This window comes from Dermacentor andersoni, chromosome 1 (genome assembly GCF_023375885.2).
Source record: "Dermacentor andersoni chromosome 1, qqDerAnde1_hic_scaffold, whole genome shotgun sequence".
Lineage (NCBI taxonomy): Eukaryota > Metazoa > Arthropoda > Arachnida > Ixodida > Ixodidae > Dermacentor > Dermacentor andersoni.
This window is the reverse complement of record NC_092814.1, coordinates 127,699,418-127,717,392: the sequence shown is the minus strand read 5'-3', so window position 1 is coordinate 127,717,392 and position 17,975 is coordinate 127,699,418. Positions and strand designations below refer to the sequence as shown.

Below are 17,975 nucleotides of genomic sequence, written 5' to 3'. Positions count from 1 at the left end.
GGATCAATATGTTTTGCTGGCTATTTGTGTAGATTTTATACCATAGCTGTGATTTCATATCTTAGTGGTGCATCCACTTCGTTTGTGCAAATCACTTTCACGTAGCTGTAAGTTGTCGCGTGTAGCTGGGTTTCACGTGTTGCTTCACGACGTTGCGGTGGGAATTCAGCTAACAGGTTGACCGTAACTAATTGACCGTGACCGTGACTAGTTGACCGTAGCTAATTGTGGAAGGCGAGGAAGGGTGCTGAGTAATGTTGCGTCTTGAAGCATTGAATGCTTGAGACTCATCGAACTACGTACCGAGATTATCGCTTTGAAATCCACACCCTAGTGCAACTCCTAGAGTCCTAATGCACCAAGTTTAGAATCAACTCCGACGCTTACTCCAAGATGTGTTCGTGGTGCATCTAGCCAGCTGTGTTACTTGGAGCACAATGTAAGACCAATAATTGTTGTGGTGTGTATGTTAAATTCTTTTTGCTGTTTTCTCGGCACAGACTGCCCAAGTTACTTCTGCCGCAACCAAGGAAATTGCAGCTTCCATACAGTAACCGGGGCACCAGAATGCATGTGCAAGGCCAGTTTTCAAGGCAATCGATGTCAGAAAAAGCTCGTGGAAGATAATTCAGCAGACTCAAGCGCAAGAGGTATATATCCTGCAGTTTCGTCTCACGTTCGTGTTGCCTTCTTCTACTGGTAGACGTGTGCCAATGTAGCAGAAAAAGACAAGCACATGATTGTCTGGGTGGACGCACACAGGGGGCACCGAAGTCTAAATATATACAAGTGCACTTGTACATAAAAGGATGCGACAAAAAGCCTGTTTTGACCTCTCTGCGGGTCAAGTCGCACTATAATGTTGTATTCTAGTTGCATAATTACTCAAGATTAATTAACCAACTTCGCAAGTCAAATATACATAAAAACTTTCAATTAGAATGTTGTAGCGCGTATTCGAAGAAATGCCCGATTCAGCAATACCCACTCCCCGCACCCAAAATCTTATCTATTAAGCAATAATTTCTTCCATGCCCTAAAGAAAGCCTTTAAGTATAAAAAGAAAACTAACGGAACTACCCACCTTGCGCACCCTCCATCGCAGTGCTCTCTAAAGTGCCGCGCGTGAATCGACAAGGCATTTGGCCTATAGCTCACTGCCGCTGGTAAAGGCGCGCTACCCTTCTGCGGCCCCGCAACATAGTTTAAAAGCACTGTTATTCGCGCTTAGTACAAGGCGCTTTTCAAACCATGCGCATGTTGTTGAATTACCATGTTAAGCTATATCTCGCATATGCAGAACAGCTTTTCGTGATGCGTTCGAGTTTATATATCCTAACGGTGGCCTGTTCCCTGTCTGTGTTTTTTAATAGAGCCTGCGACTCCGTTATGATATAAGCCCCTCACTTGCGACGTACGGAAAAGCTGAAGGATGCAAGAAGGTCGACTCATACCATACCCAGATCATCTATAATTTGATTTGACTTGATGTTATTTATTTGTTTATATCATCCAAATATTCTGTCCATCCGTCAATTTCTAAAATTTTGACCAATGATTGTGTGCATAGAGGCTTCCTCTTCATCGGTTGATTTCGACTAGGTCTCCTCTTGACGGTGGTATAGTTCTGTCTTTTTTATTGTATACAGTGTCCTTTCTATGTAAAAAGGGACAAACAGCATAATGAGCTTTGCTAATTCGTGAAAAAATGGAGATTGCAAGGTCAAGTGAAGGTTAAAGGAGGGGGGGAGGGACAGTGTCTGCTAGAATATCACATGGTGGCATCTCTTCTTTTTTTAATATAAATAACTAGAGTTGTTGTCGCCGTTCCCCGGTGATGGTAAATTACTCCTTTTCACTTAGTTAATAAAATAACATAAAAATGTCAAAACTAGCATTTCTTGCAGTAGGTTTCATTTAAATAAAACAAGAATACGCATCAACTCTAAGGGTAGAAGTCCCCTCGAAAAGTTTCAATTCCTCGTGTGTCTGTAGTACATAAGTTTGTTTCAGACATACAAATGGGACACGATTACACAAGCACGAATGAGACACTCACAATTACGACCCCTCCCCGCGCCCTCCCCCGGGTGATCTGAGGTCAATATTCCACACGTATATACCAGCGTCTTCAAAGAAGGGTTGAAGTGCTTTCATTGCTTTATGATGCAGTACTTTTAATGGCCAAACGCCCAGGCAAATGACAAAGGACGTTTTTGCGTTTCGGCAGCTGCTGCACATTTCTAGACGGAAGAGGGTTGCGCTTGTTTGAATGCAGAAGTTGAACGGTTCTTTTATTACACTTTTTTTAAGACCACTCCCCTCTTTTTATATAAGTTCTGCCTAGCTATAGCGCACTCGTCGCTCTAGGATTATATGGCAAGGCGCCCATCATAAGCAGTCGAATAAAGGATCAAAGTTTATAGGCGTGCGTGCGTGCGCGCGTGCGTGCGCGCGGAACTTTACAGGATGTTTCGCGCCACAGCACGGAACCCTGCATGCATCAGCCGCTTCTCACAAAGGCAGAGGGGGGGGGGGGGGGGGGGGGCTGCGTGCGTGCGTGCGTTTGGGGCAGGGGGGAAGGCACCAGGTATGTAAACGCAGGGAGGAGTCCCTTAGAAGTGGCGTTGTTCAATTCACATCCATAGCACTTGGTGACAGCTGCACAAAACAGCTTGGAATTCGATATAAAGACGCGCGTGCGTGCTCAGTTTCAGGTGCAAGCAGAGGCTGGGCGTATGGTGCACCCCTGCTGGTGCTCTTCATCCTGGGTTTCACCACCACAGTGGTCATTTACCTCCGGCGAAAAAAGAGCAAGGAGGCGCGCAGTGAAATGTGAGTGAACTGGTAGTCCATCACTGTGAATCAATATGTGCAGCAAGATTGGTCGGATATGCTTGTGGGAGCGAGAAGTTTATTCGTTACGCAGATAACTCAGGAACTCATGAAATAACTTCTTTCCGGTGCCCTGTACTTTTCACAAGAATTACCCAACTCACAACTAGTGTTTCTTGAGGGGTTCTTTCAGTGGTGGTGCAGTTCTTTCGGAACATCTTCCAATAACACACCTATAATAGCTCGACATATATATATATATATATATATATATATATATATATATATATATATATATATATATTGTATCGAAGAAGAGTAGCCTGCCTGCGCCACAGCACCATCGCTACCGGCATGAGCTCGTGGTTGCTGTCTTTCGCCGAACGCTTGTGACGGCTACCCGTTCGCGCCCGTTGCTAATAAATCTCTTATCAATATATATATATATATATATATATATATATATATATATATGGAATCTATGCGTCTTTGGCATTATCAACTACAGAGCTTGAATTCATGGCATGACGGCACGTGGCGTTTTTGTCAAGCTTTTATGTCCTTCTTTCTCTTAGCAGAATCAGTTGCGTATATATGCTCCTGTTCCGCAATAAACGCTGTGTTGAAAGTTAGCGCTTGTCCTGTCTAGCCTTTGTCGACCGTCCTTTCCGCGCTATGCTTCCAGTGTAAGTATATATTACCAATCAGCCCAAAACTATACTCTTTATATATACATGGTGTATATGTCAATAAAGTATCGCATTGATGAAGCAAGATTCGCTGTATGGTCATACTTTTTTGTTATCATACCCAGGAACTTTGGATGTCGCTGCGGCCATCTGTCAAACTTCACCGCAATGCACCAACGTAACTCAATGGGCAGCATTTTTTAATATATTTTAGAAGGTCACCATAATTTCAACAGTAATCAGTAAGCAACGTCGAGGGGGTGCGGCCATATATTAACATGCGCATATATAGCACTTATTCCTAACTTTCCTGCAGCGTTATAGCGATGTTTTAATCCTGACCAAAGTTCTGCTATAACGCAGCAAAGACGATACGACTAGTGCAGTAAATACGTATGAACGCTGGTGCACTGCGGTGAAGTTCGATAGATAGCAGAAATGGCCAACGTCAAAAACTCCTGGACACGAATGAATTCTCTCGGCTCTTCATTATATAAGTAACTAACTTTTGCTTTCTCCAACACTGTCACACTAAACACATTCTTCGTTCGTTCGCTTGGCTTCGTTTCCCACTGAAGCAATGTTCGGCATATTTTCTGTACAATTGATTTTTCCAGAGAGGAGAGCAGACAAGTGGCCGTAGAAAATCCAATTTACGAGCTTGAGTTTGGTCAAGTAAGTGAGAATTATGTTCACACTTGTAAATTTATTTGAGGTCTTTCAAAGGTTTACTATGTCCAAGTAAATGAGAAATTATTCACAACTGTAAATTTATTTGTGGTATTTCAAAGACTTACTATGTGCAAGACTCACAGTCCAGGTGGGATACAATTTTATGCCAATTCATTTGAAGTGGCCACCGGTAAGAGTCGCCGATGGCTATCGTAACATTTTATATTGACTCCGCCTGGACAGTGATACCAAGATGCCTGGCTTCAGATCACAAGGTATCAAAGGGTAACAAACAGAATTGAATCATACGCTTCTAGAAAATGTTGCCAGTGCATAAAAAAATCTGCCATGAAGTGTGGGATTCGCAGAGGCGCCGAACTTCGTTGATGAATAACTTCGCGAGGCTATAAAAGCAAACATGTTATCATGATAGCCAATCAGATGGCAGCCTGGGTGATAGCCCGGGTGCAGGCTGAACTCAATCTGATGAATATTGGCCCGGTTTCACAAGGCCGAAGGTAGGCACAAATTATTCATAAAAAGGAAGACCAGCCACTCGCTAGCCTTATGAGGCGGAAGGCTACGACCAATGCAAAGGTTTCGATAAACAAAAACATTCGTGGGCCTGGTCCCTAGTTTGTCGTTCTGTAGTTATTACCACATGAGAAATGTGACATCCTAGTGATGTACTAATGTCCTCGTTGCAATTTGTACAGTCTCTGTACATTTTTGTGTGAAATAAACACCAATACCAATAATATTATAACTGATACAGGTGTGTTAACTGGACACTGTCAAGTCTGCTGTTTGTCCAACCCCTATGTTTTTGCAAGGTTAATGTCGGATGATTTTTAGATTACCAAGTCGAGTTTAGATCTTAGTCCAATGTCGGTTGCGCTGACTATGATCCGCACATTCAGCCATTCTGATCCTATAACTTCTCAGCGTATACAAGTGAGAGAAATGGGCTTCCACCTGGCAGCTCCGTTATGTGGGAACCACATGGACAGGAAACTGCTGCACAGGCTGCGAGGAGAACCGGTTCGCGCGGGGGCAGACTGGCGACTATACCTTGATGGAGATCTTTGGCTAATTAAGGCGACACAAAGAGCGACGTTGTCAGCTAAGACTGAACAAAAACAAAATCGGATTATGGGGTTTTACGTGACAAAACTACGAGTTGACTATGAGGCACGTCTTGTGGAGGACTCCAGAATAATTTTGATTACCAGGAATTCCTTGACGTGCACCTAAATCTAAGTGCACGGGTGTTCTAGCATTTCGCCCCTATCGAAATGCCGCTGCCGTGGCCGGGATTCGATCCCGCGACCTTCATGCTAAGCAGCCCAGCACCATAGCCAATAAGCAACCACGGCGGGTCAGTTAAGATTGACAAAGCGTTATTTCAAAACTATATTCATTGTTTTGGTGGAACAAAGTTTATTATTACAGGATAAAATTAATGCCATACTTCGCCTTCCTGAATTTCGCGTCGAAACCCCAATGTCGGTCATGGATTTCCAAAGATTTTCTCGTATTCGGATCAATAAGCCGCAAGAAAAATTAACTAAATTTGCTAGGTTCCTTTATAATGCAATGTAGTCTTTTGTTACCGATAAGCAACTAACTAGAGCTGAATAAGCGCTGACGAAATTCATGCCATCATGGTGGGCTGGTGCAAGAACTTCCGGAGAAAGCATTGTCACCGACATTCTTTTACGTTTTTTCTGGCTTACAATTCAACAACAGAGCTTCTCTCCAAAAGCGAGATTTTTACTATTTCAGAACCATAATTTAATAATGCAGCATAACTTAATGCTCCTTGGAAATATGCGCAGTTCATGGGCTCGTTCGCACACCTTGGTAAAGAGCATGATTAACAGCGCGACACAGGACACCAAAGAAACAACAGCACTCTGTCCTTGTTTCTTTCCGTGTCCTGCATCACACTGAAAATCAGCTCCTAATATTCCTCTTTGTTTCTCTTTGAGGGATGCTTCCCCCGAACTTGCTAGCGTCCTCCACCAGCTACACGTCCATTCGTTGATAACGCGTACACTCGCGGTCAATACGTGCCTAGGGGTCCCAGTACTGGGGTAAAAGCTGCATTTACTCATTGGATTAACATACATCTTGGAACTGATAAACTGATACAAGCAGCGTGCATATATCAGTGCACTAACACCAAGTGCCCCTTTAAGTTTCAGCTATGGGAGTAACCAGGAATTTTTTTCTTCACTCCATTATAAAGTACAGGCTACTCGAGCGCTTTCAGTAACGCTCTTTGTAGACCCTTCTATACTCCGCCAGATGATACGGCTGTTTATTGAAGAGACACGCTCCAATTTTATGAAATCCCTCATAAATATAACTGGGCACATTGGTAGCGGTACCGCAGCATCTTAGTGGTCAGATTATTATGCGTAGCCTCGTCTAAGTCAATGTACCTGCTAATAATTCACATGACAATGAACCGCATTAGCCAGTCAGTTTGTTGTAGCTTTCTCTAGAACAACTTTCGTGTGTAGCTTCATACGCACATGAATGTTTCATATGTGCTATTTTATTCCGAAGGTACATGTTTCTACATTTCCTGTTTCATTGCTGCTGCTTTTCAGGACGACACGCCAAAGCAACCGACACTACCAAGACAGTCGTGGTTCTCTAGGACAATCAGGTTTCCAACTTCTAGTCGTGTTTCAACGAGTGAATGTTGATTTGTGCAATTTCACTATCATTGGTGATTATCTAACGTCGATATTATAAAAAAAGTATTCTTTTTTTCATTAGTAGAAAGATATTCAGTTTGATATACTCATCAGGTGCACCCCAAAGCAATTGAACGTCCAGCATCTTGGCGAACGGTATGATTCGGGACCGCCAAACTGTACATATACATGCAAAAAAAAAAGGAAATGGAATAAACAATGTTCATCATACTTCTTTTTGCTGCAATCATTTTTATTTTGTCATGGCTAAATACTTTGCTAGGCCAAACATGCTCTGTCTTTAAGCTAATATAGGAATGTCATGTATTTATTTATTTATTTATTTATTTATTTATTTATTTATTTATTTATTTATTTATTTATTTATTATGTCGCAAGCCCGTCATAAATAGGTATCTGAATGTCACTGCGCCTAGTAGGTGCGAAACACATCGGTGTCGGCAGACACTGTACCACACAGTGAATGTGTTTTCTTGTTTGGTTTTGGCGCTCTGGGAATGCCGTTGCTGCAAATCCATGACAAGTTTGCTGTTCTGAAAACGCATCCAAAACGTTGCCTTCATGTGTGCACATATTTTTTTCCTTTATCAGCGATGTGATGATACAGTACCAGAGAGACTTGCTGTCTTTAATGGAAAGCTGGAGATGTTTGCCTGGTTGAAGGCTTGAGATGCTACTTACATTGTATGACGGCACTGGCTCACTGATCGTCACTCATCATGCGCCGCTTTCTTCCCTCTTTCCCTCTTCCCCTTCCCCCAACGCCGAGTAGCTGGCTAGAGGAATATACCTCAGGCCGACCTCTCTGTATTTCGTATCATTAAACTTCTCTCTCACACTGACAGTGGGTGCGGTGGTTTCGGTCGCAAATTGTAGATGCAGGTGTACAGCCTAGACGTTAGTGGCACATACCCACTCTAGGGGATCGGCCAAGAACAGGGTATTTTCATATGATAAATGTAAACAGAATTGGTGAATAGGTATGGGAAGTAATAGATAGATTCTAGCTTCTGATTTTAATATAATGCACGAATAAATGAAAACAAAAATACAGCTAACGTAATGGATGTTAAAGAATATAATAAAGCTTTATTTTCTGATTTTATAATCGAAATCTTTCTGACCCTGCTATAAAATCCTGGATGGCATCGCCAACCTTCCTATCGCTGTGCGCACGGGTCGTGGCCCCCAAAGATAGTAAATTTTTAACATTTAAGTCCACTCTAAGAAGGCAGAATGGGGCTTCTATTGTTCTTTTTCGCAATTCAGAGTATCTTTGACAATCAATGAAAAAATTATCTATTGTTTCATGTTCCCCGCAAGAGGGACAGTTCGGTGAGGGAGCCAGACCAGCTCTGTGTACGTAAACATTACGAAATGGAATTCGGCAGCGTAGTCTAATGATTGCGACTTGAAGTGCTCGCGTGGAACAGAGTTTACTATCCCAATAATGTGACAAGTGCTGAAAATCTGTAGAATTTGTTATAGAAAGGGCGTAAAATTCAGGCAGCGTCATTCGCATCCGAAATCTCGCCCATATGATGAAAGCTGATCCCATTAGGATTTTAATGACTGGGCCACTCAGAGACGCTTTCGCCAGCAAATCTGCCATATCGTTTTGAAATACGCCCTGATGTCCTAGTACCCAAACCAATATAATCAAAGGTAAATGAGGCGGCACGAACGATTTGATAGCTCGCAAAACCTGAGTCATCAAAAGCACTCAATGAGGAGCGCAGAGACAGAATCCGGCACGACTATACTGTGGAACGTGCTGATGTGTTTAGTTTACGAAGGGCTAGAATTACAGCTAATATTCTGCAAGAAAAATCGGCACGAAGTCTAGGAGACGAAGTGAAAACGACCAATTTAGAATAGGAGAAAATATTCCTATTCCACCCTTCATTTTTCGAAGCGTCTGTAACAATAACTGCCTTGATCGTTATGTGCAGCAAATAATCATTTAAGATAGAGCTTAGCATGCGGTAAGATAGTGCGTTTGTATTTTTAGGGAAAATATCATCAAATTGAACTTGAATGGAATTGATCTTGCAAAAAACAGAAGTCCCCTCACTAATTTAGACGTTTAACTGATCTGGAAAAATTTGCTTAAAAATAATTTGAGGTGTGTGGAAACGCGGCCAGTACAAGCAAATAAAAAATCGGCTGGGAGATAAAAACTGTTTGTAAACGCCTTATAGTGGATTCACGTGGCCTTAGAAATGATTTTACAGCTAAGAATCGAAACCGCGTTACAAGAGATCCTAGATTCCAGATATAAAACTTCATTAGCTACAAATTTAGGTAGCCCTAAACATTGTCGCAAAGCCTGCCTCTCCAGAAGAACAAGAGGGCGAAGTGTACATGCAGGTGCTCAAGAGTACAATACACGCCCAAATTCCCATACCGGGCCGATATACATGCGATATATTGATAACAGCGTTCTTCGCATTCCTGGTCGACTATAGGTCAGCCTACGTAGCAACCCAACCGCACGAACGCCCTTTGCTGCAATATAGTCAATGTGCGCCTTCTACGACAGATAATAGTCATATATCACGCCAACATACTTGACTGTCTCTACTTGCGGTATGATATCGAGATGTTAAAACAGAAAAATATATATTGGGCCCTTTGATGGAAATGCGAGCACGGAGGATTTGTTAACGTTGAGACAGAGATGCATCGCATCATCTTTCTATAACAGACAAGTATGTCGGGAATAGGTTATAAAGATTTGGATGTCTTTTGCCGACGAGAAAAACGCCATGTCATCAGCATACACGAAGTGTGTACATCATCATGAGATGGGATGGAGCTCATTAGAAGGTTGAATAAGACTGGAGAAAGTATACGGCCCCTTGTGGAACCCCTCTTGTCTGCGCGTACCTAGCCGAAGAAATGCCGCTTTGGAAGCAACCAAATTCTCTATTCCTTAAAAATTCCGCAATCCATGCCTGAAGGCAATTTAGAAAGGTAACGTTCTGAAGCTGGCTGAGCAATATCACGCGCTCAACACTATCGTATGTTTTCGAGATATCTAGAGTGACTAGTGCCGCACACTGCCTTTGGCGCCGTGCCAACTGAATACGGCTTTCAAGCTCAATATGAGCTTGCCATATTGATAACTGTTATATGAAACAAATTTGTTTCGGACTCAGGATTGATCGCTCATTAAGAGAATTTATCATAAGAATATTTACAACTCCTTTAATCAATTTTATGAAATTTGCAGTCAACGCGATCGGTCTAATATTGTCTAACGCACAACCGTCACCCGGATTTTCCACTCCGATTGAAGCCATGGTCTTCTCGCGGGATAATTGATAATGTCTAATAAATAATCTTGTGATTCTTTATATAAAATTGTTAACATTGACGCAGTGATTCTATCGGGGCCCGGAGCCGCCGATGGAAAGCTTAGTAAAACATCTGATAATTCAGACTTGGAGATTTTCGTGAAATGTTCCTCTATTGGTGATATCAGTGGAGCTAATGGAAGTTTGGAAGAAAAGCGACGTTATAACCCTCTATAGCGATTACTTCCAATGAATCCTTTATTTCTTTGTGAGACAAAACTGCAGATTCTGCATTTATCGGCCGCGGAATGATTTTCTTGGCGTGCAGAAAGCTATACAGTGCGCGTTTATTATTTGACTAATAAAGGAATTAAAAATGCTTAATGTCATACTCATCCTTTGCCTTCAACACGGTGCGTCTAAAGCGCCAGCATAGAATTTATAGTCCATCCAGTTTTGAGGGCTTCGATTATGCAACAGTTTCTGCCAAGTTGTATTTCTTCGCCTGTAGTCACGGGAACAATCATCAGTCCACCAAGGAGAAAATTTCGATTTAGCTGATTGTATCACAAATTCAGATTTTTCCCGATAATCTTTTAAAACAGAACAAATGCTCAATGCTTTCGATTTGAGACTAGCACCAGTCAGAGAAGCCAATGAGGACCATAAGGAAATTTGAAATTTACTGTAATTTATGAAAGTACGCACATTAGAAACTGATGAGGTTACTGGGCGTATAATTTAAAAATGACTGGTATGTAGTGTTAAGAACGGCCAGCTGCAGTGCAAGTTTTGCCACCCAGTTGCGACTGTGGAGGCAAAATTCTGGGAGCGTCACCGCCAACCTCTAGCCACGGCTTGATTAAGTCGACTTTGTGTCATGAACAATACGCGCATCCTCCACTCTCTGTCGCTGCAGCTAGAATGCGTTCGACGAAGCAGGCTTTGTGCTGAAACCGTCACCGTTACGCTCTAGCCTCATCGCCGTTGTGACTGAAGGAGTTCGACGAAGCAGGCTTTGTGCGCAACAGCACAACGCCGACCTGATCTGCTATGGGTGGGGGAGTTGACGCGGGGACGCCGACGCAGGCTCCTTCCCACGCACCGACCAAGACGCAAGACAACGCGCTACTCGGAACGGCTCCGAGTTCTACGAAGCCCCTCTGACGTCGGCTCCGGACCATCGCACCGGTGTGTATGCGTGTGTGCGTGTGTGTGTGTAACCTGTCCGGGAGAGAGGCGGCCTGTTTAAAATGACTGAACGAACGTTCGCGTCACCTTGTATCGGGAGAGGACCGAGTGTTTAAAACCCGCTGTTGTGCGGCTGCTCAGGTCACTCTCTCTCAGGCAGTCATGTTTGACTGATGTAATTTCTCAAACAGTCATGTTAGACTGATATAAATACTGTAAATAAACCCTTATTCCTCGTTCTCGATGAGAAGCAGTCGTTCCCTTCATCAACGTCCTCAGCGTGGATAAGTTGGACGACGGCATGGGCCAGCTACCTTCTAATTCATGCCCGACTCCAATCTTGACAACGGATCACGAGCGATGGGATTGAACCCCCAATCATAACAGTAGTCGCTATATGTGGCATAATCAATAGTCGACCAGGCGGACAGGCAGAAGCTGGAGCTTGCGAAAGTTAAGTCTAGGGCAGAAGTAGACCGAACTCTGACGAAAGTAAGTCGTCCTGAATTTACACAATTCAGATTGTTGTCATAAGACCAATCCCACAAACGAGTGCCAGCCTGGTCTGTTTTTAAGCCCCATGTAATATGATGGGAGTTTAAAGTCCTCCGCTAGTAGAATATCCTCTCACCAAGTAGTAATTATGGTATCCAGAGGACGCGTTCAGAAGAGGGCGCGACATAGAAGCTCGGTTCGATAGAGACCGGCTCCGTGTGTGAGCCCGTGCGTCGAGTTTGATCAACGTTTGTAGAGACGTGCAAGTCTAGCGTATGCTGTTCGCCAGGATTCGACGAAAACTCGGAGGTCTCGTGGCTGTTTTCCGAGGGAAACGCGCCAGCGATTTTTTTATCTTTAACTTTTCTGTTAAGTTAAGGAAAATGGGCATTGGCTATACAAAATGTCCGACAGACCGGAAGTCTTACGTTTAACACTAGAATTTCAAACTCGGGGAACAGGAGCTGTAGAGCTATATTTGCCTTATGACAAATTCTGGATGATATCAACTCTTCCCCGCTGAGGGATATCCCCTCAGCGGGGAAGAGTTGGCAGAGCGAGGTCGTAAACGTGCCAAAAGTGCTCGAAAACGTTACACGGCCACGCAGGAAGTTCTATTATACGCAAATAAACCCACGCTACACGGCAGGAGCGAGTAGCGAGTGCCTGAGCGATCGGCAGCAGCTAGCTTTTATTCCTTTAGGCAATGTTATTCGTTTTTAAAGCAAATAAAAATTACCTCCTATAAATGAGAAGAGCGTTTCATTGGTCTCTTCAGACAACCCTGCGGGACACCCCCCGCCCGATGCTTGCGTCGGCGGTTACACAAGTTTGACGTCAGGAGATTGGAATAAAAACATATTAGAATAGTTGTACGTTATAGGGCACTATCTTTACGTTATAGTGCCCCTGCACAACGAAGCAGAAAGGATTGTAAAGCGACAGCATGTTTGCCGGTCTTCCCTGGCGACTCGCTTTGGGGTTGTTCAACCTTATAGAGTCTCCACCCTGGTGAACCAGAGCCACGAGAATGCTGCTCACTCAGCTGCGGAGAAAGAGGTCAAGAGGTAGTTAATCATTTTAAAGAGACGCTGTCCAAGGTTCTCCTGTCCCTGTCCAGGAGAATTCCTCGTCATCAGTGCCGCCTCAAATATACCAAAGTACAGAAAATGGGCTGCTTCAACCTAAAATGAAAAAATAAGCAAACACAGTAATCAACAAACTTGCGAAAAACTACCCGGCACTTCAGCAACGCGGCCCAGAGTGCAAGACCAAGAGGAGCTAGATCCGACACGTCAGCCGAGGCTGGGTCGTAGATGTAGATGTAGATGGAAATCATTGTGATCAACTGGCACGTACCCGCTCTGTGAGATTGGCCAAGAATCGGATAGGTTATTATGAAGTGTAAAATTAGTCACACTTTTATAATAGGTAAGCTATAATCGAAAGATATCGCTCATCATGCTAGCGTTCCCATACTACCCCAACATCTGCGAAGGCACTGACAGCACTGCCCCACTGCATGCCGATGTGGTGATTTCGGTCTCCAATTTTTAGCCTCAGTATATCGCGAAAGAAAAACACCAATTTATAAGACGAGTGTATATAGCGAATGTGTATAACAAATTTATAACACGAATGAACCCGTATATATAAAAATAAATGTTTGTGCGTACCTTTCGTCATGATGACAACCGATGAAGACAACAGATGTGTTCATACTTATGTTGAAAATTCTGTGTCACCTATTTGTCGTGTGCTACACAGCTTCGCTGGTCATCCACCTTCACAGAGTGGAATGGCTTATGATATTTTTGTGTGTGCTTTTAAATTAACTGTTATTCATTCGATCTGCCTTTAATGATTTTATTTCAACAGATAATTATATGCTATACAGTGCTAAGTCCATAGATATTCGGAAATTTATTCATTATAAATTGCAATAATGATCAATTTCTTGGTCTATCTCCCATAGTGGGTAGGAGCCACATACATGATAGAAAGAAGTGGAACGAGCATATCACCGGCAGCCAACAGCCCCATAGGTCATTGTCCCCGACCAACTCGGCCGAGTCCGAGAACAGCAAGGAGGTGAAGCAGTCGACCAACATGAGCATCTCCGACGAAGGCAAAGGGAAGTCCCTCAGTGACAGCTCACTCGAGGACTTCGAGCCAATCGATGTTGACTTCATGGCAGATCTGGACGATGACACATGGCTTTACCTGCCGCCGGAGACGGTCTCCAAGGAGCCGACGACTTTGACCAGCACCTGCAAATTGGTGACCGTTGAACCTGGTTCCAGTGATCCTGTCGCTGTGGACAGCGCTCGCCTCTCGTGGTTGGCTCTCGACTTGGGGGCAATGCTGATTCCTGAGCAGCCTGTTGGGTCATCTGAACAGACAGTCGCAGGACCGAGGGTCATTCCGCCTAGAGTTGAAGCAGCCTCACCAAGTGGTCTGAGCTCGGTCATAACTTCTCCAACTGAGCGCCCATCAACGACTAGTGCTTGGCTCGAAAAATCCAGGCCCGAAGTCTCCTGCGCAGGTGACTGGCACGAAGTTCATCAAAGCCGAGTACAGTATACGGAAGGTGCACTCAACTTGATGGATATGTCAATTTCTGAGCTGTCTGTTCAGCCACCTGAACAGGCAGTGGCTGGACCAGGAATCATGTCGCCTATAGAACAAGTGACCTCACCATGTAGTCTAACCTTAACCATATCTTCTCCAGTTCAGCGACCATCAACAGCTAGTGCTTGGCTCGAAGAATCTGGGACAGAAGTTTCCTGCTCGGATGACTGGCACGAAGTTCATCAAAACGGAGTACAGAAAACGGAAGGTGCACTCAACTTGATGGACATGTCAATTTCTGATCTGCCAGTTCAGCTAACTGAACAGACAGGTGCTGGACCTGGGGTCATGTCACCCACAGAGAAAGCGGCCTTGTCAAGTCTGAGCTCGTCCAGGCCTTCTCCAACTGAACGACCATCAACAGCTAGTGCTTGGCTCGAAGAATCTGGGACAGAAGTTTCCTGCTCGGATGAATGGCATGAAGTTCATCAAAGCGGAGTACAGAAAACGGAAGGTGCACTCAACTTGATGGACATGTCAATTTCTGATCTGCCAGTTCAGCCAACTGAACAGACAGGTGCTGGACCTGGGGTCATGTCACCCACAGAGAAAGCGGCCTTGTCAAGTCTAAGCTCGTCCAGGTCATCTCCAACTGAGCGACCACCAACAGCTAGTGCTTGGCTCGAAGAATCCATGCCCAAAGTCTCCTGCACAAGTGACTCGCTCGAAGTTCATAAAAGCGGAGTACAGAACACGGAAGGTGCCCTCAACTTGATGGACATGTCAATTTGTGATCTGTTAGTTCAGCCACCTGAACAGACAGGTGCTGGACCTGGGGTCATGTCGCCCACAGAGAAAGCGGCCTCGTCAAGTAGTCTGAGCTCGGCCATATTATGTCCTACTGAGCAACCATCAAGGGCTAGTGCTTGGCTCGAAGAATCCAGGCCTGAAATTTCCGGCACAGGTGACCGGCCCGAAGTTCATCAAAGCGGCGTAGAGAATCCGGAAGGCGCACTCAACTTGATGGATATGTCAATTTCTGAGCTACCTGGTCAGCCACCTGAAGAGACAGTGGTTCGCCCAGGGATCATTTCGCCTATAGAACCAGTGACCTCACCAAGTAGTCTAAGTTTGGCCATATCTTTTCCAATTCAGCGACTATCAACAGCTAGTGCTTGCCTCGAAGAATCCGGGCCAGAAGTTCCCTGCTCGGGTGAGTGGCATGAAGTTCATCAAAGGGGAATGCAGAATACGGAAGGTGCACGCGACAAGTGGGAGATGCCACTTCTTGAGCAGCCTGTTCGGCCATCTGAACAGACAGTGGCTGGACCGGGTGTCATTTCACCTACAGAGGGAGAGGCCTCACCAAGTAGTCTGAGCTTGGTGATATTCTGTCCAACTAAGCGACCATCAATGGCTAGTGCTTGGCTTGAAGAATCCAAGCCCGAAGTTTCCTGCACAGGCTACCGGCATGAAGTTCATCAAAGCGGCGTAGAGAATCCGGAAGCTGCACTCAACTTGATGGGTATGTCAATTTCTGAGCTACCTGGTCAGCCACCTGAACAGACAGTGGTTGGCCCAGGGATCATGCCAACTACAAAACAAGTGACCTCACCAAGTAGTCTAAGCTTGACCATATCTTCTACAATTGAGCAACCATCAACAGCTAGTGCTGGGCTCGAAGAATCCGGGCCAGAAGTTTCCTGCTCAGGTAACTGGCATGAAGTTCATCAAAGCAGAGTCCAAGATACGGAAGGTGAGCATTCAAAGCAACGAGTGTGCCCAGCCCCTTTGTCCCTGGCACGGACACTGGAGAATCAGAGCCCACCACCTGGGAGCGGTTCCATACACCGCTCTAGTTTTCCACGACATCAGATATCTCGAATTCCAAGTAAAGGTACAACGCGAAGGGGTGTGCCCAACTTGTCGGCACGTGCCCGGTGGTCGGCTGCCCCTGCAGCCCCATCAGAGCCTTCTGTAGACGGGACGTCCCAAGGGGATAGGCATACGCTGGGCTTGCCGAAGAATCTGCCTGTTGCGTCTCGCGCTTCTCGTATTAGACAACCCGCGCGGTACATACCTACTCCTCCTTCAGCTGCACCTTCGGCCGCAACGGCCACATCAACCAATTCCGTTCCCCAGCGGTCAGGGCTGCCGCGGTCCTCCAGGATTCCCAAGCCACGTTCACAGAAGTACTGACCGTCTGTTCATCATTCTTGCGATCATCATTTGCAGCTTTGGCACGTTTAACTTGCGTTGCTGTTTGATGCACTGCATTTGTAAACAAGCAAGTTTGAATAACAGGAATATGTGGTTGCTTTCTGACAGGGTTTTCAAAGTTTCTTTTATATTTTAACTAGCGCTTCATTCCACTCTACAGCAGCGCGCCTGTGTACTCTTGCTAGTCATCTGACTGTAGGTAGCGAAATTGTAATGAGACGCCGCCACCTTATTTAAACAGTAATTCTACTCCCATACTGCAAGAGACTCGTTCATACTGCCGGGTGCTTAAAATCTCTCAAGTTTTGTAAAGTAGGGACTATCTTTTCAGAATACCGCCTCGGTAAGGACTCACTGTCTTTCCTCCTTACCCTTCCTTTTTCCGGCATTCGACGCTCTCCTATTGGCGTACAACCTTCGCGTGAAACTTCGCCCCTTCTTCGTCTGTTTACTTTCTCGTTGCAAAAGCGAGATCGAGTTGGAACAAAGCACGTGTTGTCCATTCGCGTTGTGTACGTTGTTGGCTGCGCGCGTTTGCGATTTCGAAATGTGCCAGCGGGAGAGGGCCACCCTGACGCACATCCTATGGGATTGCACCAAGTTCCCCAATGAGGCTACGACAAGTACAACGATTCCGCCGCGACTCGCGGCTGCGGCGGAATGCTACGACCACGAAAGCCAAACCTGGGCCGTCCAGCAGGTCTCGGCGGCTCTTGAAAGACAAAGGCCGAGCGAAACCGACGGAACGTTGCCCCTCAGGGCGACCGACCGCGGGAGTAACACGCGCTGGAGTTGAGTAGAGACCACCCGCTGAGAAGACGTCAGGGCCCGCGTCACGGCGCCATTTAGTCATGGTGTCGTTCTGCAGGCGACTACATGAAGTTGTCTCTCTCTCTCTCTGATCATGGGCTGCTTCGCCTTCAAATGCTGCAGCAGAGGTGGTGAATGCAAGAATCTCTTGCATTCACTATGCAGCGCGAATGGATGTAGTGGTGGTGACGCGCAGTTGACGCGCATTCTCAAGGCGTCCGGCAAACATGTTGCCTTGAGAAAAGTTGGGTAGCATGTGACACTCCTGCAACACGTGAAGGCGAAAGCCTGCAGCACACATGGTAATGCCCTGTCTCATCGTCGGGTTGCGGCTCTCGCAGTTCGGCTTATTCGGTTCGTTTTCGACCCTTAGCTGCAGCTTAGCTCGCTCGTATAATGAGTCAGACTCGCGCCAACGACGTTTCTCTTCGACTTTGCGTTGCATCCTTTCAGCAGTGAGTTGA

At 45.2% G+C, this 17,975-nt stretch overlaps 1 protein-coding gene across 2 annotated transcripts in view; it reads left to right on the top strand.

Annotated features, from left to right (window-relative positions):
- The window catches only part of LOC126544137 (MAM and LDL-receptor class A domain-containing protein 2-like), a 115,864-nt gene extending 108,729 nt beyond the window's left edge, over positions 1 to 7,135 (top strand). Inside the window, exons 40-43 of one of the 2 annotated variants that reach the window (XM_055062003.2) lie at positions 501 to 650; positions 2,712 to 2,835; positions 4,142 to 4,199; positions 6,815 to 7,135. In XM_055062003.2, the coding sequence (XP_054917978.2) occupies positions 501 to 650; positions 2,712 to 2,835; positions 4,142 to 4,199; positions 6,815 to 6,913 (431 nt within the window). In that variant the 3' untranslated portion in view covers positions 6,914 to 7,135. The remainder of the gene's footprint in view (positions 1 to 500; positions 651 to 2,711; positions 2,836 to 4,141; positions 4,200 to 6,814) is intronic. The other variant, XM_072287079.1, reaches the window with a different exon arrangement.
- The last annotated feature ends 10,840 nt before the right edge of the window (positions 7,136 to 17,975 follow it).